This window comes from Plodia interpunctella, chromosome 14, assembly GCF_027563975.2.
Source record: "Plodia interpunctella isolate USDA-ARS_2022_Savannah chromosome 14, ilPloInte3.2, whole genome shotgun sequence".
Taxonomy (NCBI): Eukaryota; Metazoa; Arthropoda; class Insecta; order Lepidoptera; family Pyralidae; genus Plodia; species Plodia interpunctella.
In genome coordinates, this window is record NC_071307.1 from 894,360 (window position 1) to 920,178 (window position 25,819).

The 25,819-nt window shown below is 35.0% G+C and overlaps 1 protein-coding gene and 1 long non-coding RNA gene across 5 annotated transcripts in view; both read left to right on the forward strand.

Moving 5' to 3' along the window:
- The first annotated feature begins 133 nt into the window (after positions 1-133).
- The window catches only part of LOC128675515 (uncharacterized protein), a 36,380-nt gene continuing 10,694 nt past the window's right edge, over positions 134-25,819 (forward strand). For 3 of the 4 annotated variants that reach the window (XM_053754973.1, XM_053754974.1, XM_053754976.1), the window contains exon 1: positions 136-560. In XM_053754973.1, the coding sequence (XP_053610948.1) occupies positions 362-560 (199 nt within the window). In that variant the 5' untranslated portion in view covers positions 136-361. Of the gene's footprint in view, positions 561-25,819 lie in introns of all 4 variants that reach the window. The other variant, XM_053754975.2, reaches the window with a different exon arrangement.
- Positions 18,716-23,333, forward strand: LOC128675516 (uncharacterized). The gene is made up of 4 exons (XR_008405290.1): positions 18,716-19,001; positions 19,466-19,650; positions 22,410-22,694; positions 23,201-23,333. It is a non-coding gene; the product is annotated as an uncharacterized LOC128675516 (long non-coding RNA).

Genomic DNA, 25,819 nt, shown 5'->3' on the forward strand with positions numbered 1-25,819 from the left:
TAATTAGAGAAAGCGCCCCAACTACTGATACTTTACTAGACGGTACAAAAACTTTACAAAAAACTAACGTCTACCTTTTGTACTTACGTAGGTACCTGTCTTAAAAACGATCTGCTTTTTTGTTACTTTAATTTTGTGGCCGAGATCACGACGCGAAAGGTGCGCGCGAATCTCATGTGGTCAGTCCGTCGGCAACCATCGCGCACGCGCGGCGCAAATTCCAGTTCAAAAATGGCCAGTAACAAAAAGCCGCGCGAAAACTTAAGTTTACTTTTTCAACGCAATAGAATACAATTTAAAAAATAAGCTACAAATTTTACGACCAAAGAGTTTTTTTAGTTACAATTATGAAACCTATAAAATGCCTACGAATTTTTTGAAGTGTTTAGTGATTGTTTTAGTGATATTAGTTTTATTAGATTCGTGTTGTGGTGGAAAAATAGTTAAAACTAAGAAAAGAAAGGTGAATAAAAAGAGTGATTTGATCAGAAGAATAAACACAGGAGGAAACCTGTTCAGAAATGATACTTCGGTGGAGCAAGGAAGAGGATTTGCATCCAGTAAGTACTTTTGGCTTACTTTCTTTACGAAGTGACATAAAACTTGCTATTTTACCGGTTTTTTTGAATACGTACAAAGGTCAAATGTTAACAATTTCAACATCATGGTCTAAGAAACAGTAAATGATCTAGTTGTTTTTTTAATTACATTCAGACATTTCAAGGAGTTTGTTTCAAATTAATTAAGAATGATGGTAGAAACGAAAGTATCGAAGGAGCTTAGTATAAAAATTCGCCGTACGTACCTAAATGTTGTCAATCTTCAAAAGCAACTAAGTAATTATAGAAAGTTTAAACTGAAACTAACACCTAGTAAAATAATTAACCCTTAGGTACTCAAGTACATAAGTTATTAAAAGTGAGTGTTAGTGTTCGTGATTATTAATCGTCATAGTCGAACATACCAGTGTATCACGTCCACTCACGATTTTTTTAAAATTACTCCCGCATGATTGAAAATTTACACACATACTCGTATAGTTAATTCGAAACAATCACTTTCGTGAATGCGTAATTAAGAAATTGTTGACCGCACATTACTCTCCCTTTCGTGTATCGTGTAACAAACCCATAGTCGACGTTTCTTTTTTAACTACTAGGTATACGATGACTGTGTCCGAATGTGGGCTGTTCTTGATACCTACATTTAAAAGAATACATAATCAAGTTTATATTCATCGAAAGTTTCGCATTAAATAGAGACCTACAAAAAATATCTATTGATAAAGTGTCCATTGTTGCTACATTGATAAAAATTAAGTTAGTTTTAATTAGGTAAGTATACAAAATTTCCTTAATTTACTATCTATATATTTCAATTTTATTAGGTCGCAGGGCTTCATTCGTCATTGTTAGAATTGGAATAGAAAAATGTTACGAATAAATATTTTTCTAATTCTAATTTCATTGCCATATAAATTACTATCTGTTGCGCTCAGCTCCACACATACTACCCTTAGATTATATAAGCATATATTACTACCCTATGTTTGACCTAAGGTCATTAACTATAGGTACTTATCTATGCCAAATGTCACTAAAATCCCAACGGTTCGCTATGAAAGATGACAGACTAACTTTTGCACTCATAAATACTTTTATGAGTTTAACCACACTATTGTTTTATGGACTATGTTAGCTAAAAGTTTGACGAAAAGAGACAGCTGAACCAGAGATCACGCTATGGGTCGGGAATCTTAAAAACTAGGGAAATGGCATACCATAATTAAATGATAAAACAAAAACCAACCAGTCGGCAGAGTTAGAACTGGTTTAATTGGGTCAAGTAACAGATTCGCGAAGGACCCCGAGTCAAAGCATCTGTGTGTTTATTTATTACCCCATTCGTTAACATAACGTGTTCTTGGCAGTTGTAACTGAGATTATTTCAAGTTTATGAATGGGCCTTTATCAAATAATTTGATAGGTACTCAAAAAAGTATATCTGTGGTAAACGCTCACCGGTTTATAACTTATTTATATAGATTTTAAACTAGCGGCTCGCCCCGGCTTCGTTCGGGTAAAACCATAGTAAACTGTACAAAAAAGTAGTAGTGTAGAAAACCGTACAAATATCAGGTGGTATTTGTGTTTATCGCGTTCATAACTACAGACAGACAGATGCGACAGATTTTATATAATATCTATGAATAAATTTATGAGTACGTTTAACAAAATGTTATAGCTGTGTTGCTAAATATTAAATTTGTTATTAAACACACATTAAACAGTGTACAGTTAAGTGCCAAGGAAGGTAGAAAATATACTTAGAATTTGACAATATTACTAGTAGTGTACTAGTATTGAAGTTTAAACTAGGTCTTCACCGAGGTTTTCCTCCCGTCGCTATTCCTGGACTGCGATTTCTAATATTGTTTATCCTGACGTTTCGCAAGGATGTCTAGAATGCATAGAACATAGTATGTCTCAACACAAGCAACTCAATTTTTTTTATTACTGGTGTTCTGATTGACAGATGCGCCGGAAACGGATATTAGGCAAAATTGACTACCGAGGTCCCGAGCGATTTCCCCTCACAAAATCACCAAGCTATATTGTAATGAGTAGTTCGCTCCAGTGTCGCTTAATCATTATCTAAATCAAAAACCTTTTACTGAGATAACGTTCTGGTAATTGCTCCTCTCTCATTTTCGGGTGGGCTGTGACGCCTGAAGCCCAGGGTCAGCGTAATAGTGTAATCTTCAATTTTTGAAGATTCGACTGTCGTTTTGCGATTGGCCGCTTGCCTGATGTCAACTCTCTTTGGGAATTGGATAAAGGTCACGATCAAGACTCTTGAGAAAACCTGCACTCGCAAGTAGCTGAAAAATAATTTACGTTAATTAAAGTTGATTATTTTTCAGCTCTACCACTCTAGCCACCACCCTCGATCATAAGGAGTCTATAAATACTAATGTTATAAGCATGAAAGTGTGTTTGTCTATCATTTCACGTCAAAACAGAGCATTGGATTGAGGTGATTTTTGGTGTGGAAAGTGACAGGCTACTTACTACAAGTGTCCCATGCACAGTCTCCGCTCAATGCGTTCTTGAACCAGGAACCTGAATGTAATGTGTTTGCTGATGGATGTAAGATGCTTGCCAGTGTTGTTTGCGGTTTTGCGAGAATGACGAATGTGAGTCGACTTGCTTGTATTAAAAATACAATAATATTTTTTATGTTTCTTTTTAATGTGATATTGTTATAAGATTTTTCTTTTCTTCCTTTTATAAATACTGTAATTAAGCACATGTACCGTTGTATTTAAATAACAAATAAATAAAATAAATAATACCGTAGGCGAAGCCGCGGCCAACAGTAGTTACTACCTATATCGAAGAGTTCCAAAGTATTGCACTAAATGAAAACGGATGTTCTTAAACACATTGACACTCAGGTCGCCAAATATACTTAGTTAGTGGATACTGAACTAAGGATAGTTACTTATTTTAGTAAAATATTTGCCGACATGAACTGCTGCTATAATATTTGTGTAGACTGCGTGTCACTGTTTGCTGTGCTTTTGCCTTGTTCATGCTAATTTATTGCCGTGATTATTCTCTCTGTCCCATCCTCGTATGTTCCCGGTTGCATTTAGGGATGTGGCGCCGCGAATCCCTGGCTCAGCGAAAAATAATAAACCTTTTAAATTTTCGAGATTTTACTACCGGTCGTTTGCTTGATGACCTGATATCAACACTTCCTTGGCAATGCCATTGTTTATCCGCTTATATATTAGTTTTTTCGTACGACGTCCCCGGGGAGGATATGGAGTGGTACTTTTAAGGGTGGATCCAAAAAATATTAACTTTTATATATGTAAATTCCTAAGAAGTAGAAAAGTCTGTATAGAGTGTACAATAAATTAACTTTAAGTGTCTGACAGACACTTCAAGTTAATTTAAACACACCATCGTTTCAACACCGATATTGTACGTACAGATAGATAACACCCTTATTTTACCCCCAATTTATTTTAGCTATTATAGTAGTTTGTGGGCCGTCAAACAATACGTAAAACATATACGTGATTTGTGATCTTCCAGTGTCTGAAAGTAACATAGGTATCTATTATGTTAGATTATGGAGATCGAGTACGTCATGCACACTCAAATGGTCAAACCGATGGCGGCGTCGTGGATCGGGTCGGGAGGTTCCCTCTATTGTGGTTGAGCTTCGCGATGGCTGACTCACGCGTCAACTCGTGAACGGGTGCTGCCGGGGGGAACTGGTCAGCTCGATCTTTTATTAATTTTTTTTTTGTTTGGTTAATTATACATATAATATACATATAAAAGGTATACTTAATATATATATATATATAGTATACCTTTTGACCATGTACTTTATTGTGTACTTACACTGATAAAAAATTATACATAAATTTATATTAAAAAATGGTAAGCCCTGGCATAATAGGGACCAACACTGTTTGATTGAGGATGATGAATTTTTTTTCGGCATTTCTTCTCAGCAGTGGTCGTTCCGAAATGCTAGTAGTTTGTAGCTTTGAGTTTGAAGTGAAGTGAAGGCCTAATTTCTGAATAAATTTGATTTTGATTTTGATTTCGTCCCACAAACCTTCAACAAGGACACGAATGTCCCAACTACACATTAACAATCGTAGTAATTTTGATTTATTAAGTACATAAAAGTGCGATTGGCATCTTGAGACGTGATAATTATGTTAGCACCAATTTTGGTCATCACAACTTTTTGCCGCTGCAGTGAGAATATTACGGACAATGATGTGCGGTTTATTTTAATTTTATCTTTAATTCTTGTCTATGCTATGACTAAGCTCCAATCTCAAGGTTAAAAGTGAATGTACTCGAAAGTAATTTAGTTTTTAAAGGAATCAGAGAAAGTTTCGTGCTGTATAGATATTGCATTTGACTGACGGCGCTACTGCAGTAAAAAATATAGTAGTCACTGTTCCAATATCTGTTTGTTTGTTTGCTATAAAAAACAACACAGTTTTTCGATTGTGTTAAAATATTGTTCGCATAATATTCCCATTCATAAAACCTTCGTACTTATTTTATAATATTTTTTTGGAAATACTTGCAATTTAATGTTCCTACTATAAATTTTCAAGGCGTAAGAAATAATAATAATACTATTTTTACGTACGTAACTAATAATTAACGTGAATTTAGTATGAACCTTTTTGTTTGTTGTAAGTTTAGGAAATACTGTCCCGCTGTCGGCTGCTCCTGGCAGAAGGAGAAGAGTTGGCTTGATGTCGTCCAGAAGGAAATTAGTATCTGCCGATGGTACAAAAAACTATATGCGAATAGGACAAAAAAGTAGACCCTGGGCTCCGATCCTCTATGGTTGGGATGGGAAGCAACCTGAATACTAAAAAACAATCACTTTTGTAAAATAGACTTCACTTTTGTGAAATGTGTTTAAGATGGCATGACAGTTTCAGGGACCGGATTCACACACGCAGTCATTTTCCTTAAACAACTGAACCCAGAAACCTACATAACAAAACCCATCTTCACAAAGAAACATAAGCGTCTTGCGCATCTTTTTATGCGCCGATAAATTAAATGTCCAATAACGAAATACAAGAAAGTTGTACAAAAAGTTTCGGAGAAAATTGCAAGTATTATTTATTGGATACCTGTACTTTTATATTCGGGTTTTGAGGCGAGTCTCAGGCGAGACGCGGGTTGACTCTGGCATCATTTGTGAACATCATTGTATGTAGATATGTGGGAATTTATGTACCGTGTAATATTGGTACCTATCAGTGAATATATCTTGACTCAGGTATTTATAAAACGCGGGTAACCTCGCAGTTCTAATAAGCCTCTTATACAAGTTTGTGTCACTAGTTTTGTTTTGACATAACACGTTGTCCTTATAAGTACAAGTATTATAAAAAAGTTTTCCTATGGCGTCTTGACGACCTCGGTGGCGCAGTGGTAAAGTTCTTGCCACTGAACCGAGAGGTCCTGGGTTCGATCCCGGTCGGGTCATGATGGAAAATGATCTTTTTCTGATTGGCCCGAGTCTTGGATGTTTATCTATATATGTATTTGTTATAAAATATAGTATCGTTGAGTTAGTATCCCATAACACAAGTCTCGAACTTACTTTGGGGCTAGCTCAATCTGTATGATTTGTCCTGATATTTATTTATTATTTATTTATGTAGGAACGCGATAAACACAAAAAACTACAATTTTATTTTCTTTATCTAGTTGGAATACACCTAACAGGAATTAAATATAATACTTATCAATAATAATATACATTTCACGTCAGCCTTAATAATCAGATCGATCATCTCCATAAAAAATTAAAATTAAAAACGAATTTGTCTTCGTATAAGTAAGTCAGATATTTAAAAAAAAGTAGAAAAAAAATGATATTAATCTTAGATGGTTTCTAGATAGTGATCAAGAACCCAGTTTGCCCTTAAAAAGACATATTTTTTATGCAATTACACATCCACACGGATAAGTAGCTATAATCCAAGTTTATTGCAAAATGGCTAACCATCATGGCCTCTGACACCTTCAACTTTACCGGTACAGTCAACTACACATCACGTTACCCTTTGCCAAGTGGATATAACCATGAATTTTGCAATAAGTATGATTTTGACTGTACATTAAACTGCATATACACGTCGTGCGTTGTATGGACTTTCATAAGTAAGTAATAAAAGCGAATTCGCTATGAAATTGGGCAGGTTGTCTGCGGTCGTACATTTTATAGCACATATTTCACCAACATTCACTATTTATTACAGCTAGCAACCATTTTACGGTAAACACTGTTCCGTTCCCGTGAGACAGCGGCAGCGATTGCGGACTTAAAAATACAAATAAATAAATATATTAGGATAAATCACACAGATTGAGCTAGCCCCAAAGTAAGTTCGAGACTTGTGTTATCGGATACTAACTAATGATACTATATTTTATAACAAATACATGTATAGATAAACATCCAAGACCCGGGCCAATTAGAAAAAGATCATTTTCCATCATGACCCGACCGGGGATCGAACCCGGGACCTCTCGGTTCAGAGGCAAGCACTTTACCACTGCGCCACCGAGGTCGTCAAAATATACTACTTTAGTTTACGAACTAACTTTAATATACAGGAGTATGTCATAGATACAATACACATAGATAAAAGACACATATATAAAATACTTGATCTATGGTGTCACATCTCTCAAGAAAATAAATTGGGTAGATATCGGGATAAACTAACATATAAATGTTGTTGTGTATGATTCATTCCACGTAATGACCTTCAGGCAGGAAATACGACTATGAAGAAAAAAATAAAATAGATTTTTTGAATTCTTTATTACGATGACCTATCCGACAAGTTATAATTTGGATATAATTGCTTATATAAAGTATCTAATACATTAATCCGTACAAGTTTTTAATATTACATTTAAAAAAAACATTCCTTTTAGGTTATTTTACCTAAAGAGAAAGAAGTCTAACAGTAGTTTAACAAATGAAACAAGAAATCTGTTGTTACTGTCAAAAACTAAAATAAAATAATAATTTGAAAGTATAATAAACTCTGTACAAATGTTTCCATACCGTCTATACGTTTTATTCTAAGTTGGGATATAAAAAATAACAGATAACTTTGCAAACTGGTTTGGTAGACATCGCGCGACGCTAAACCGGCTTCAACTCGCCGATTATGACCTAGTAATACAATTATACAATATTTGTAACACTTTCTTCCGTTTTTGGAATATGTCTAATACCTATAAAATATGTCGTTTAGAATAGGCTAGGTTCCGATGCTTGATGGCTGAGGAAGAAACCGGGACAATATTGATCGGTACTGAGAGGTAGTATTTTTCAAACTCTATACTTTGAGATTACATAATAAGCACTGCTGAGAATATAACGTGTACTAAGTACTTAGTAAAACTGTTATGTAGTCACTTACTGTCTCGGATGGAATCTTGCAACTTAAACCGATTGAGCTGAAATTTTGTTCTTACGTTTAGTTGATAACATGCTTATGATAAACATGACCAGACAGTGCATCCAGGAACGGCTTCAGACGTGGAAACTGCTCAACGATTTTTAGTCACACATTGAATGCAATAAAATCTCTCTGATAACAATAATAGCTTGTGTCAAAAATGACATTTTTGTAAAACTTATTAAACAATAGGGGTTAATGTACTAGGTACTAACAAAGACGGACACAAGTCTGAATAAACAAATATATTGTTATTACAAAAGTAACGGGCAAGCAAACGAAATCGTTCAAATTTCAACAAAATCGTTAGTATCTTTTTCGAAAATGCGAATGTATATAAAATTTTGCTTGATTACTAGTATAGGAAAATGTGGTATAATTAACGAATATTTTATATTATGTACTTATGATTCCATGAACCCATAGCATGAACTCGATCTAATTTCTATGAAGTCATTAAAGACGACATGCGTGCCAGTGATCTGGGGGGGGCTACCTTGAAACTTAAAACAGGTAACACGTCATTGCGTCCACACGTTCTTTCTTTATTTTACACGATGTTTACGTGAAATGGGAAAAAGAGACAGAATGTGGACGTTAGTAACGTGCAACGTGTTCGTATGTTTCGTGGTAAGTCTTCTGATAACTAAAGCCGTACACTGTCTGAAATTGACTAGAAAATGTACGAATCGAACTCTGGCATTTTAATGGCTGAGGAAGAACCTGGAAGACGTTCAGATGAGGGATATTTTAAGATTCATTAATATACAGAACAAGAAATGGATAAATTTTAAACAAAGATTAAAGTTGCGTTTATTTTTAATCTTTAATCATATACGAGCCATTAACATAGGTAATTTTCTTAATCAACAATCTTGAATCACATATAACTATATATACAACCTACGTCTCAACTAATCTAATAGCTTTACTGTTTAGTGCATCAATAGCTCGTTTAGCAGGTGTTTGCTGAATATGACGATTGTATAGTTAGCCAATCTCCTTGGGATTATAGCAAAGTCCAATTTTATTATATTGCAGTTAAAAATTGTAATCTACATTTTTTAAATAGCTTTATTGTTATTTGTTATATATATTTACTAAAAGTAGATCCTATACTTTTTTGTTAAAAAAAAAAAGAGAAATTAGTAGAAAATGTGCAATAGATAGCTTATCGAGTGAGTTGTTGCTAAACACCTGGTGTCAGATTTTATTCGAGTCGCCTAAAGGCATCTGACATGACTTTTTACGGTTACTTACTGCCGTATCTAGTGGTAGTAGTCGCATACACACTAGTGAACTAGTGTCAACCAGCGTGTAGGTTTCCTCACGATGTTTTCCTTCAACGGAAGCAATTGATGGTCTATGAAAACTACAATACATGAGTCAGATTGGTATACAAACTCATGTGGCACGAGTAGGATTCGAACCTGGGAACTTTCGATCACAGGCGGACGGTCTTGGAGGTCTCCACTCACTCACACCACTTCAAGATGATATTGCATTTTTGCTGCATTTATTGATATGATACTTCATTTATTTTCACGGCTTTATTAGTTTTTATTCTAAATTTAATTCAGCGTCATTTCCCGCTAGAGTTCAACAAAATAATTCTATATTCTTTACCAAAATGGTTTATCTCTTAACTAGATTGACGACGGACCAAGAAATTGACTTTTCGATAACGTCCAAGGCCGTAAATAGGGCTATAACTAGTTCTACAACCAGTCTCCAACTTACTAAGATCGATGATACGCCACGCTGACCCCAAATATACGGAGCGTAGTGTACACAGGGTCGGACCAAGTGAATAGAGGGCCCTGCGACCGTAGCATGGCTCGCGCAACAGTCTCACCCCATTTCTACCTAATATATTATAAGTATCATTATCAGCGGGAACCTATAATTGGTTTCTTGTAACCAATTGATATATATCTAGTTTTTAAAAATACAAGCTGTTGGTTCTCCTTGAACATGTTAAAAATAAATAAATATGCAAGCACGGGTTTTATCTGGGTCTCGAAAATATAAATTTAAGCCACTAAATTGTCAAAAGTCGATAATTTCTTTTCAAAACACATCAGCCATCTTGTAGCCATGCTTGCACTTGAGACAAATAATCGCGGTCTAAGATAAAATGACAGGTCGATTGCAAAATTTAAACCAATGTATGAAACCCATGCTCACAAGGTTCGATAACGCGGGAAGTGCTATAAAATCATAGGTTAAAACAGTTGTCGCTTCCCGTGCTGGTTATAAAATAAAGTATGCAGAACCCTTGGCCATCAAGGAACATTGTTTTATAGATCTAATATTTAACATTCTCGTGTCACGGTTTTAGTTATCATGCTCCCTTTTCGATGGATCACCGATTGTGACTAAATTTTATTTGTGTATTCAGTAGGTCTGATAATTGGTTGTAATTTATTTTTATACCACTCGAGCGAAGCTGGGACGCTACCTTCGCTGGGACGGGACTAGTAGTTAGTAGCATCTATAGTAGAACAGAAGAATAATAGAATCAAATGCAGAACTTTTTATTTACAAAAATCCATATTTGTCAAAATTCAACCTCGATTAAAATCTCATATTTAAAGGTAAAGGTAAAGTTCTTGCCACTGAACCGAGAGGTCCCGGGTTCGATCCCCGGTCGGGTCATGATGGAAAATAATCTTTTTCTGATTGGCCTGGGACTTGGATGTTTATCTATATATGTATTTGTTACAAAATATAGTATCGTTGGGTTAGTATCCCATAACGCAAGTCTCGAACTTACTTTGGGGCTATCTCAATCTGTGTGATTTGTCCCAATATATTTATTTATTCTATTTATTAATTATTCAAATTGAAGAAATAATTTATTGTCGAAATCGGACAGTTAGAATATATGCAAATCGTTTGATACGCCAGTCTGTACGAAAGGGAAGTGAGAGATTCACTGTATGAAATTATTTGAGGACTCGGATATCACGGGCCCCTCGGTAAACCTAAAAATCTATGATCCATCCCTGGGTTCAACCTTGAAAGTAAAAAATTATATACATTAAATCACTTTTTCCGATGCTACAAACTACATGTTCGCTCACACTTTTCTGTAAGTTATTTACATTTAGATAGATCTTCCGAGGTTTCGCTGTTATTCATTATTATTTTGAATAAACTTTGACCTTTTGATTATGCTAGTTTTTTGAATGAGTTTTCACATTTTATTATTTCATAGAGGTGTATGGTATAGTTTACTTCATAATTTGAACCTGTGTAATATATTTTAAATGTTCAATGGTTTGTAAGGAAGATAAAACTATAAAATGGATTTATATGAATGCATTATTTAGAGTAAAATCTGAAATAACTCCTACGCGAATGAGTTTTATCTCGAAACTTCCATCAGAGGTCCAACGAAGCGCATCTAACGCATTACTAGACAATAATAATTAATTTATCGTAAATTACGCCACAAGAATCATTGGTTAAAATAAAATCTTCAATTTTCCGCGTGTTAGTCACCGTATCTGTGCATCGAGCGAGACAGGTGTTTTACTATTGCTATTGTTGTCACTTTCTACGAATTATGAATGAAGAGTGAGATTTCAAATAACAGATAAATTACTCTGACACCAGTGTTAGCAAACATACTCGAAAACTCAAAAATAACAAGTCAGATTCACATCCATTTACAATATTCTCTACAATCCATAGTTATAATTATAAAAATCTATACTATAATTATTATAAAGAGGTAAGCATTTGTGAGTTTGTATGTTTGAGGCGGGTAATCTCCGAAACTACCGAACCGATTTCAAAAATTCACGATTTCACCATTAGAAAGGTACGTTATCCGAGATTGCTATAGGCTATATTTTATCTCAAAATTCCCACGGGAGCGAAGCCCCGGGCAACATCTAGTAATATTATAAATGCGAAAGTAAGTTTGTTATCTATTAATCATGTAAATAATGATCGTGTTGTCTGAAATAAATGATTATTATTAACGCTCTATTTACTCAACCGATCTTCTTGAAAATTTGCATACGTACATGTAGTACGAAGCCGCGTGTAATAGCTAGTATAGAATAAGTATAACTATTACATTCTGCTATAACTATAATTCCGTAACGTTCCACATAGATATATATTTTGAGATCAACCCGTGCGTGATCGGAACACCTGTTTTCCACTTTCCATGGCAACAAGCAGCTAGGGTAACCAGGCGTTAGAATTTATCTATGATCCTTTTAATTTGAATGGCTTTTGTATTTTGACTTGAGGTTGGAGGTATGGTATGAGGACTTGAGGTTAAAACTTAAGTTTAATTAACGACATGAAAAAAATGTACTCTCCCGGTTAGGCTTGGGTGTGAGTTCGAATCTGGGATCCAATTTTTTTTACATCTCAGCATGTAAATTTCGTTCGTAAAACTTACTTATAATCTGTTGAAATCTTTAAAACATATAAAGCAAATGGTATATATATATATATATATATATACACATATATATATATATACATATATATATATATATATACATATATATATATACATATATATATATATATATATATATATATATATATATATATATATATACATATAACATGATACTGTCATACATTTTTTGTTTTAACGCCTATAAACTGCAACTTAAAATTAATTTATAAACATACAGCATTCATATTTATACGTCGACCTATGAACTTAAAAGATTTCTATTATTAGCCCCTCTTTCGAAATGAAAAAGGTGCCTTTTGCCACTTGAGCGCACATTAGCGCCATCTAGGCTATTTGTACTAGCTCATATTTTTATTAATTTATTTCATTTCTAAGCGAATATTTTTTATATAAAAATATTTCTCCACCTTCACGCCACAATCACTGGTGTACAGGCTAGTTGGATTGGTAGTGTATTATTAAATCTGCCAACTAGGTCACTAATATTTTGTCACATTATTCAGGTTTCCTGGTGACCCTACACACCACATTTTCCCACAAGATGGAGGGTAATTTACGAAGCGCAGTTGACTCCGTAAAAGTTTTAAACACGCAACTTCCTCGTCTTCTTTATGGCTGGGTTAATGACGCGACGGTGACTTATGACGTCACTAGCTATAGCCCGAGGCTTTGCTTCTTTAAAACAAAGTTCTTCAGTTCAGAACGACCATTGCGGAAATGTGTTTCTATATATCTCAACTTTGGATGTGAATATTTCAACTTTGTGTGTGTGTTATTGGCGTCGACAAGTATAAATGTGCTTGTCGTTCTTTAACATAAACACGGAGCATTCGATTGAGGTGATTTTTGGCATGAAGATAGTTGGGGAGCTGGAGAGTGACATACGCTATACTTTTCGCCAATAGTTTATATACTTATACTCGTATATAGCCAAGTTTCTACTGTATCATTGTCTCCGGTTTTAGCAATAACACACGCGATAAGAAAAAAAGGAAATTTACAATAATAGTGGTGAGAGAGGTGTCGGGCGACCTGCGATGAGATTGGCGGACATATATAATAAAAGTCGCAGGTTGTACATGGATGAGAGAGGCACAGGACAGAGGAGGTTGGCGTACGCGGAGAGAGGCCTGTGCTCAGCAGTGGGCACAAACAGACTGAAATGATGATGATACAATAACATAACATTAAAATATCATCAAAATATTAAGTAGTACTTAAAAAGTTATTTAAACTGTTTAGTCTCAAAGTGCTGCTTCATTAAGATACTTGACCAGAAATCGGTTTGCGGCCACTAAGTTCCCGCTGTTCTCATAACGTCGACTTTATCAAATGTTATCTTTTCCTTGACTTTCTGACAACAAACTGGGAAAATATTAGACCCACTGATGGGTATCATACTCCATCTATCAAGCGCAAATTACAAATATCACACTATATAATCATAACATCTCTATTTTGACACTATTTATCACTACCATCTAAATGTATGTCCACAATGACCATGGCAATGAACCAGGTAATCTCGCATCTGGGTGAAAGTGACGACCCGAATGAGAAGCCATGATGTTGTCAGCAACATTACAATTACCTCAGGGTAATTGTAGCTGTGATTACGGAAAACAGATGGATATACGCCCCTGTAATGAGATCCGATGTTGAGAGTAGCCATTGCAAAGGTTTATAATATGAGGTAATGGGCAGTGTGAGTCCCAAATTAATCAATTAATGTCGGCTATATACTCTAATTCTCAAACAGTTCGCTGAACTTTGGCGGATGCGACGATTTGCTGGTTTTTCCTTGCGGTAAAAAAAGATCTCATACAAGCTACGAAATAAAAATATATCTATGTAGCTATATATTATTTATTAGCTGTGGTGGTGTAATGGTTAAGACGCCCGCCTGTGGATCGAAAGGTCCCAGGTTCGAATCCTATTCGTGCCACATGAGTTTGTATACCAATCTGACTCATGTATAGTAGTTTTCCTATACCACAACATGCTTCCGGTGAAGGAAAACATGTGAGGAAACTTGCACACTGGTTGATTATTATTAACTTGTGTGCGAATTGAAGAAGGCAATGGCAAACCAATCCATTAATAATGCCAAGAAAGTTGTTGTGTGTGTTTCATTCCACGTAATGACCACGACCCTCAGCCATGAGGAATACGACTATGAAGAAGAATATATTTATTTCGGAGTTTATACTCGTACTATCAATATCTAACTAGGTACGTTTAGCAACGGTCCATAAGTGATATTAAAGGTTACTCCTAATGGGGTAGTTGACAATTTTTATTTTGATTTGAAGGCACTTATAGAGGTATTATTAGAAACACCAGTGAAAAAATTGCTGTGATTAAATTATACTCCAAGGTGATGTCACGATTAAGTAATATCCTAGCGAAAAATGTTTCGTTTGTTCGACAGCTACCTTAAATATTGCGTTTATACTGATGACTTCTTAATAAAAATTGTTTCAAAATGTTAGTTTTTTACGATTTTATTTTCTATAATTTTACTAGCTTTTACCTGCGGTTTCGCCCGCGTGATTTCCCACAGGAGCACATATTTTTCTGGGATAAAAGGTACTCTGTATTTCAAGCTATATGTATGCAAAATTTCAAGATGGTTGAGTAGATAGAGCGTAAAGAGCATTTATAATATTAGTTAGGATATTTTTTTAAATGGACTTTCCAACCAGCTTTAAATGTTCATATAATGATCCAGCAACATTGTTACGGTCTATAAACTGTCTCAGTGGTCGCAGTGGTCTCAATATAAATTTTAACTAGAGCATACATATTCTGAACTTGTAATCTACCATATTATATATATATGTAAAAGTATCATAGTATTTAACTACGAAAAACTTAGGCTTTATACTGAAACATTAATAAAACCGGCTTTGCAAAAGAAAATATGCGACATATTTGCTTTGAGTGCATTTTAGACTCAAACAAACGTTGAAGTCCAGCGGCTGTAGGTACACCTAACAGCACAACTCGTTGTAAAGTCGCCCCGCTATTACCATGACTTAAAGACCATGCAGTCATTAGACATGCAGTTGACTGTACCAACCATGTAATAATATCTGTTCTTTTCTTTAGCCAGCTCCGGGGCAAGCTTTTTCATATGAAACGGAAGAGCAAAGCAAAATAGTAATTATATTATGTAAATTCTTACTTTGATACAAAATTAAAGTACTTAGTAACTGAAAATGCAAGACCTTAGATTATGAGGTCCAGGGCTCTCAGTCTCAATATAAGGACTGAAGGCCCGACTTAAGACATTATAACTAAAGAGAGATAGAAAACTATATAACTAGCTGCTTTGGCGTTCAAAAAATCTAATTTTAACTTCCAAAAGTGTATTGGATGTTTATTAAATCCCAAGAATATATGTTCATATTCATAGAACTAAGTTATGTAGGCCATCAGACCATACGCACATGAAGTTGCCTAGTTAATAGTAGTATATACTTTACATACTACTTATAAAACAAAGTTCTTCCTTTCTGTACGTTCGGGATAAACTCAAAAACTAATGTTGCGTTCACCAATAAATTCCAGAGGAGTTTAGTTGTATAATTATTATTGTTTTACCCGAGCGAAGCCGCGACGGGTCGTTACTAAAATATAATGTAATATTATGGGCTGAATACATTGTATATTAATTACGTAGGTACAAATGCGTTTGATTAAATTAGAACAACGGTAGCACAAAACCGCAGTACACAATTTGAACTTAATCAAATAAACCACAAATAGTTACTAACCGATTTCAATTAACGTTAATATGAATGAGGAGAGATATTTGAGAGCTACGATCAAAATGTTCGTGTCCTTTTCACCAAGGTCGTAAACTAACGACCAAATATTACATTCACGTGGCGTGTGGTTCCGTCAAAATAATTTAATTCAACGTAGGCCATCCACTTCTATTCTAGGGTGGGAACACACGCCGCGTTTTTTTTAATCTACTCATATATCACAATGACCTGTGCCGCAGTGCTATACAGCATGCAATGCCAGTACGGAGCCAGTCCTTATCAGATTTCACCCTACTTGCGAACAGGGCCTCAAGCCGTGCACAGCATTTAACGTAAACATTTACTGCTGGCTATAAATTTTACCTGTCAGACTTGGCAACGAGTGTAGCATTATGAAGTTTAAAATAATATATAAATTCTTAACCTCACTTACACACGATGCATTGAGCTTAAAAATATGTCGGATTTGCACGTAAAACGTTAATTAATTCATTTCATTTAACCGACGAAATATTGCAATTTTATGTTTGTATATTCAATTAACAATGTTGCTAAATATAATTATAAGCCTCAGTTGCACCAGTCAACTTTCGGTTTAGCTTTAATCTGCGTGCCCACCACCGATTACAAAACATGGCGATCTTTTCGTTGTTGAGCTTGAGAGGTTTAGTAATTAGTGCGATTTTTTGGAACTAGAAGGAATATGGCAGGATAACATCCCAAGATCCCAACTAATATACCTCACGCTTTGTATTTGCTAAAAGATTGACAATTATATTAGCTACTTTTGGAAAAAATTGTTTCCGTGGGAAAATAATGTGGGAGAGGTTGCGAGCAAAAGCTAGTTGAAAATAATGTAATATCGTGTTAAACAAGAGAGGCAATAATCTTTCATAGAACTTTGTTCATTCATTAGAAGGTAAAAATAAAGCTTAGATTACATCTCAGTAATGTAGATAAGGATATAGACGGTCGCTAGTGCTACCAATTCTCTTTCTCATCTTCGAGTATTTCCTGTTGCATCAGAGGATATGACGCCGTAAATCCCCCGGGATTCAGGGTCAGCTTCCCGGGGTCAGCGTATAAAATAAACCTAAAAGTTTAAGATTCGCCTGTGATTTACAATGGTCCGCGTGACGAAGGCGAACTTCGTGATAAATTGTTGAATATCAGCTGACATGACTTTGTCCCTTAATCTCTTTGTACAACATCCACCACATGGAGTGGTCCTATTCCAGGGCGGGACCACAAGCCTAGTCGTTATCAGAAAGCGTTACACCGTCAATAGCACGCGAGACTTAGTGTCCAGTGCGGTGGCCTTATCAAATGTAATCGTGTGAGCGGCTACCTGCAGCGCGATCAATTAGAAAGCAATGCACTGCATTGACCACAGGCACGTCCGCAGTATGCAACTAGCATTGCAGAGCAGGTAATTTATTACTATGAACATTTCCTAAATACCCACAGAGTCATCAGTATCAGTATAAAGAGATTACATCACTACGTTTGCGGTACCGTGTAACTTTAAAAGTCCCACTGTATCGTAATAATGTACATAAACCTATGTAGGTATATATAGCGGCGGGAACAATCAGGAATACCCTGACGTAGGGTGAGATATGTAGCATTTATGTAGGTAATAATAATAGTAATAATTTAATAACGTTCATTTACAATATCAGTAATGATTGGAATATCCATTAAAGATCATAAAACTTTGGTGAGTCGGCCCTTGCCCAAATTTTAAATTCATGATAGCTAATTTTAATTTTAACATATCAATTCCAAATTCAAATGTTTTTATTATTTCCAGGATCAAAGGGTCAATAGGTCCTTGGTTTTTTTGTTTGCAAAATTTTAAGTTTCGAATTTTTTTCGTAACTATTTCCTAAATTTGATTAGGAAATAGAAAAGAAGCTGTATGTGAAATAAGAACGCTCGTAAACTACATCAAAAGTGTGTTTTATTCTACATAATCAGCGTCCCAAAAGTACGGTTGCTTACTGAGAAATCAGTGACTTTACAAAGGCCCTTCTGGATGGACACTTCATTTTCACCGATTTCTGCTACTAAACAGCAGTGTTTGCATTGTTGTTTTTCGGTTTGAAGGGTGAGAGAGGCGGTGTGATTACAGGGCACTGTGCCAAAAGATCCTAGGACACAAAGTCGGCAATGCGCGTGTGACATGCCTGGCGTTGCAGGCGACTGCGGTGACCACTTACCCTCAGGTGGGCCGCATGCCTGTTTGTCTGCTTGGTAGAATAAATATAAAAAACATGCACTGAGCTCTGTGTTGTAGTGATGGCGCGGTGGGTGTTCGTGTTGCTCATTATTAAGTGCATTAAACTAATGAAGTGCCGTTCAGTGTTAGCAAACTGATCACTGTGCTATAAGTTTACCAATTTGTGTGCCAGGTATGGAAATTTTACACGAAATAGGAACAGGACCGTGCCTTGAAAGTAAAATTGCAAATAAACAGCTTACCGCCGCTATTTAATTTGCGCCGTTAAATTATTGTCACCTTTGCACCGTTTTTTTTTATTTATGCGAAATAAAAGATTTTGTCATGTATTATATTGCGAATCGTGAAAAAAATATAAATGTCAAATAATCAAATGTCAGTGACATAATAGATATGACAATAGTAAAACACAATATTTTGCTAAGGATATATAATATTATTAATGCTTACGATGTCGTTCCATTTGATTGTATTTCAGTATTAACTGTTGTAAGTAGTATATTTTATTACTTTTTTAATAATGTGGCGCCAGTGATAAAATATTCGCGGCTAATAGATGGACCGGTGACAATAAAAAGGGATATTTTGTGTGAGTTTGTTGGGGATTCTTCAAGTTGGTGATTGTTTGATTTAATTTAGGAAGATATAAACTTATATACTACCCTTATCATATATATATGTTCTATGTGTACATACTAACTTAATCGATCTGTGGCTATATCACACACTCCAAGATAAACATAATATTTTTCATCTCGTAACTTGTGATATGCCATTTATGCTATTTGTCGCTGCCGACGCGAATGAATGAACATTCCGTTCGAACGTTCTATTCATAAAATAATTAGCAACATAACAATTATCTTTCAATTAATTGCCAGCAAAAGTAATTCTTACCTAACACAATGAAAATTTAGGTTACCCGACCGCACATATGTTAATAATGTTTCCAGGTACCGCTGGACTGGTCTCAAGTAGGTCTTGAAGCTAGCTCCCGACCTGTGTAACGAGACGAGTGTCATCTCCGAATATGTACAAGCTTTTGCAAGTGGGTTTAACTGTAAACACATGGCTACATCAGTTGAATAACATTATAGCAAGTTTATAATTATACTAGCTAGTCCCGCGGCTTTGCCTCGTGAGTATTACGTGTCATATTTTATTCTAGTTGCCTAAAGGTATCTGACGTGACTATTACGACTACCTACCGCGTCTAGTAGCAAGTAATCGCCTGCACGCACTTGTGAACTTAAACTATCAACCATTGTGCAGGTTTCTTCACGATGCTCCCTCATTAAGCATGCTATTGTTATCTATCAGTTGCCTAGGCTATATGTGTCTCTAGTCGCCTCATACAAGTTTAAATTTGTGTAGTAGATTTTGAATGGCGTAATTTAATACCTACTAATTTAGATAAGAAAATAATAATTTATCCACAACGAACTTATTGGGGTTCGAAATTGACCTGAATTGCTTCGAGAAAAGGATGGTACGGCCGTGCCGCTTTTTTGCTCGACTTGAGGGGGCACTGCCGCGCCCCCAGATATGCCCTTAGTCCGGTTTTCAGGCGGTTTTCTATCAGGTTTCTGCTTCTTTGTGCTTGCAAAGAAGCGCCAACATTGAAAGCACGAATAGGGTATCTGCATAATAGGAAACATGTTAAGAGAATATGTTCAGTCCGCTCCGCATCTGAAATTTAGTTTTAATTGAAAAAATATTCTTGAAACTACGTGACTACTGACACGGGCACATCCGTACCTCTTCATAGTCGTTTTCTTCATGGCTGAGGGTCGTGGTCATTACGTGGAATGAAACATACACAGCAACTTTCTTGACATTATTAATATGCTTTGCCATTGCCTTCTCCATTTCACACACAAGTTAATAATAATCAACCAGTGTGCAGGTTTCCTCACGATGTTTTCCTTCACCGGAAGCAAGTGGTGGTAGATGAAAACTACTTGGTTACTACTACGATTGGTGTACAAACTCATGTGGCACGAGTAGGATTCGAACCTGGGACCTTTCGATCCAAAGGCGGGCGTCTTAACCATTACACCACCACTGCTCATCTGTTTTTTATTCGTCACAGCGGTAAGTAAAATAAATTATGTGTGAAAATTTCAACTGTCACAGACAGATAGATAGCGGAGTGTTACCAACAGCGATTGATATTTTTGTTCCTGATGGGTAAATATTTTTGTCCTGTACCTATAATTTTAAAATGTATTTTTTTATGAAAATAATTTTTCACAGGCAAATATTGTCAAATTAAACTGTGTTAGGAAACTTTTTAGCCATTTTTATTAAATATCGAAATAAGTTTATTTATGGCGAAAGCTGTACACATACCCTTAACGTAAACTAAAAGGTTGTAAATTATTCAAAGTGATCCCGAAATGTCGTGAACAAAATCGATTCAGTTCGGGCCTTGTTGACCGCTGACAACATTTTAATAATGAATGGCAGGCTTCAGGAGATTCAGTTTCCGTAAATGAAGTACAATCTCCGAAAATGGTATGGGATATGATGAGGTGTACAGAAGTTGGGGCCCAATTCAAATTATAATTGTTTATATAGATTTACGTCACTTCATTCATGTCGGTACACACACAATTCACAAAACCCATATATTCTTTAAATGCGCAATCTTTTTTATGAAATATTTTAAGAGCATGTTGTCCTACTGTTGTATTATGTCACAATTTCCTAACTAATATTATAAATATGAAAGTATGTTTGTTTATATTACCTCTGCATACGCTTTAAATTATTAAGTGCTAGCTTTTTAAAAAAAATTTGGTATACATGTGTACGGAGAAGGACATTGGGTACTTTTTATCCTCAGACATTATTTACTTTTTATTTTTTTAAGGTACTTAGGTCCCAGGTTCGATCCCCGATCGTTATAAAATATAGTAATATGTTTATCTATATATGTATTTGTTATAAAATATACTATCATCGAGTTAGTATCCCATAACACAAGACTCGAACTTACTTTGGGGCTCAATCTGTGTGATTTGTCCTAATATATTTATTTATTTATCCTAGAAAAAAATACTGCCTCTGTCGAAAATACTATAACTAGCTAAAGCTAGTTAAATATTACTTTCAAAGCCGTAACCTTCTAAGCTCCTAAGCTTTAGGTATCAGAGATTTGAACCTGCTACCCGAAGCACAATGCTCGGCTTAACAGGCACCCCTAGGACCTGATAAAATTTCCCCTAACATGCACTGCTGCGGGATATATGCGTCTTGAGGGTGACCAAGTGGAACAATAGTCTGCGGATTTTCCTAAATCCATTTTTTTTCTTTTTATTTATTTATTTAAACAATGGAATGAGTACCTAATAATTCCATGATTTAAACATATTGGGTGGTTTTCTTTATGGGACTAATTTATACATTTTACTCAATACATTTTTTTAAATGTTTTGGAAGTCTTTCTGCCTGTATTGTCTTATTATAAATACACGAAGATTCTTCACCTTAATTATTCCTATGCAAATAACGTGAATTAAACTTGTACATTTCTAAGACGCAATTAGAATTTAAAGTTGTTCTTGAAATTAAATCCTATTACAATCAAATTTGCATTGTTAGCGGCTTTAATGTTCAAAACTTTATTACACAAAATTGTATTTTATATTTATTCATTCATTATTTAATTCAAATATTTTCCTTTATTAGAATTAGTGAAATAATTGAGGTGTTCCCTAGTTCGGAGCGTATCTTGCGCGCACCATTAGGACAATAATACATTGTCATTGCAGTGATGTGGAAAAAGAAGAAAAACTCTTTAGAACCAATAGTGGTTCTAAAATATTGTCCTGAAACCCTCCATTGGTTCCTAGTCGGAGGACCAAAGTGATTTGTGGCATTCGTTAATTTCAGATTACCCGAACCCAAACCTATATCTATTTATATAATAAAACTATAAGTGGGCAATGCCTGAACAGGCAAGAAAATGTACATAGGCGATATTAAAGAAAAATAATATAATAATAATAATAACGGAGAGTCATTATAGGACTAATAGTAATGAATCAAAGTGGCTATGGCAAAACTAAATTTCTATTTGTCTCAGTTTATTTCGGAAGTGTGGTGCGCTTACGATACGATATCACGATACAATATTTCATAGTATCCAGCTTAGCACTCGATATTTGAATTTTGGTGGTGGGTAACTTTTTTAATTTTGTTTTTATGTAGTAAAAAAATCTTTTACTCTTTTCCTTTCGATGTCATACCTCTGTTTTACTCTTACGAATTCTAATGGCTGAGGATGTTGTGTAAAATACGACTTTCTCGTGGTAAAGCACACTGGAAAGACTCAGAAGTAACTAGTATAATAATTTTCTATTTACTTCTAAACTAAAGTTCAGATTTCCTCACGATGTTTTCCTTCACCTGCAAGTTGATGGAAAATAGGATATATTGAGTCTGATTGGTATGTAAAGTCTTGTTAATAGGATTCGAATTAGGGACCTTTCGGTTACCACCACCATTTCAGCATTATACATAAATTATTATGAAAGGTTGCGTTTCTTCAAATTGAAAATGCGTGTTTATTTTGTCATCCATGATCAGCGCAATGAAAGTGAAAGATGGCACGAAAGTGGGGAATTCCCCAACGGTTTATATAATATAATAGCGCTGTCGTGAATTTTAACACTTGGTTTTAGATGCCTATGCGTTATAACTATAAGCAAGACATGATGGAGCACCCAGGATCGGCTCCCAGCGTGGGAGCTCCTCAACAGTTTACAGGACAGACATGATTTTTTGTGACGTTTTTGTTTTGAATAAAACAAGATCACTCTGATGACAATAAAAGTGTGTATGAAAAATTTCATTTTTTGCAAAAAAAAACTTAATTTCTCTATTATCTAATGATGGGTCCGAATGTTCTGCAATAATAATAAAGCACGACGATTTTATTTGCTATGACAATAGTAGAGAAATTTGAGTACAGACGAAAAGTAATTTAAAAAATTACTTAGCTTATCTGTTTTGGACTACAACAACCTTTTTAGGGATCCGATGCTCAGGATAATGAGGAGTAGGCGAAGCAACTACTCCAAAAAAGGTAAAAATGGAATCCCTATTAAATCAATTCGTTGTCGGTTTGTCCGTATATTTGCCTGTCCGTGTGTGAAGACTCTTTTTTTCTTAAGATCTTATAGCGGATGATATAATATGATAAGAAAAATCAAATTGAAATTTATGACGAATGCTCAAAAAAACAAAAAAAATCAAACTTATAAATCAATGTGATCAACAGATATGAACAATTACGTCGCTTTTTCACAAGGGAATCAATTACACACTTCCTAGAACACGTAATGTGGCCATACAACACCCGACTTCGAAGTTGCTGGCATCCTCTCATCTGCTAGAAAAGAGCTGACAGTGTCCAAACGGCTAAACAAACATTTTACAAAAATAGCTAAGAACACTCTCGATTAAATTATCTTTCAAATAAAATAAACTAGGTCAAAATTGGTTCAGCCGTTTGGCTTCTATGACAGCCAGACATACAGATACACGTTACTTATAACTTCTGTCGTCGATAAGTACATAACAAAAAAATGCAAATTCTATGGAACCCTTGAGTGCGGGAGTTTGACTAGCACTTGACTGGTTTTTCTAACAAAATATTTTAGAAACTCAAAGTAAAATACATGGAATAAAGTCTGTAAAATGTCTAATTAGCTAGGTTTCTTTTCATGCTGTGTTAAACGTCGTTAGGGCTCCGCCGGCGCCGTGGGTCTCCTTAATTGAGTTGTAACAAATTAGTGCTGTTGCTTTTAAACGGACCTGGCGTTTGTCGCTGGCGACTCGCCTGCGTTGATAACTAAGCGATTGGATTTAAATAATGTATTTTTTTCATACTGCCAAGTAGGCGGCCGATTTGATGGTAAGTGGTCACCTTAGCTTATCAACGAAATTCATATTTATTGCCGCTAAATGGCGTACACAATGTAAACCTATAGGATTATTGACGATTATGGTATGAAGAAAAGAGTTTAAGATAAATTTTAGATTTAAAAATATCTTTAGATTGCAATTGAAATGGAGCGAAGCTACAATGTAGTGTACAATAATATAAAAAAAATATTATCAGTTGTAATATACTATTCAAAATAACCGTATGTATATATTTTAAAGTGGAGTTGAGAGAGAGAGAGAGGTGAGAGTTGGAATGATTTAATATAAACTTAGGTTAATACTGTTTGAATGCAACTATCAGGTAAAAAACGCTGAAATTTTTATATTTTGAATATTATTTTAGTATTAGGTTTTTATAGGAAATCCATGCTCCATATGCCGTAAACATTTTTCGAGCTCAAGTGGAACAGTTTTAGAGGTATGTGGAATAAAAAACGCAGCATGTGTTTTCTCCACAGTTTTAGTGGTCAGTGCCACAAAAGCTTTCTGATAGCTAGTCATTTCTCTCCGCTTGTTCGTAAATAGGAAAAAATCTTTTGCGGGGACTCAAATGGAAAATAAAAACTCCAAATAAAAGGTCAGACGATGTCTCACAAAGTGGGTTGGGAAATATAAATAAGCTGATTATTTTCGTTTTATTCTTGTCTTTGAACTGTTTATTCGTCTATGGGGTATTCTGAATTGTGGGACTGTTTGTCAAAAATAATACTATACCAAAAATGTATGACCAATTCGCAAAATTGGATTACTTTCAGGGCCTCGATTTTCATATTTTTTCTCCCAATTTTAGTCGATATAAGCAAATATATATATATAGTTATAAGATAAAGATATAGTTATAAGCAAAGTCATAATCGAAAAAATAATGAGCGTTCGATTGAACTGTGTTAAACGTCACGAAAGAAATTGATGATATATATTTCGATTACATGAGAATTGGCTCAGGTTAATCTAGGTTAGGTTTTGAAAAAGGCATATTCAAACTCACGTGTGTAGTGTGTTGTTCTTCTTTCCTTGTGCTAAATTGCTTGCTTGCTCCTTCATTCGCCAAAACGATAATTTGGCAACGACAAGGTTGAGAATGGCGTTGTATAGTAGGTAGGTAAATAATTAAAAAATAATTAATTGTGAATATTATCAATACTGTGGCACGTTTGTCATCTCGTTGAAATATGTTGAAAAATATAATATTTTGAGAATTTAATGTCTTTCCCTTATGATTTTTTGCCAATATTATATAGGTAAGTACCTACTGCGACTGAGGGAAAAACGCATGCATTGATCTTTGGAGATTTGCTAATGTTTTATCAACACTATACTGTACTTAAGAGTTTGTTTTTTTTTTATGTTTG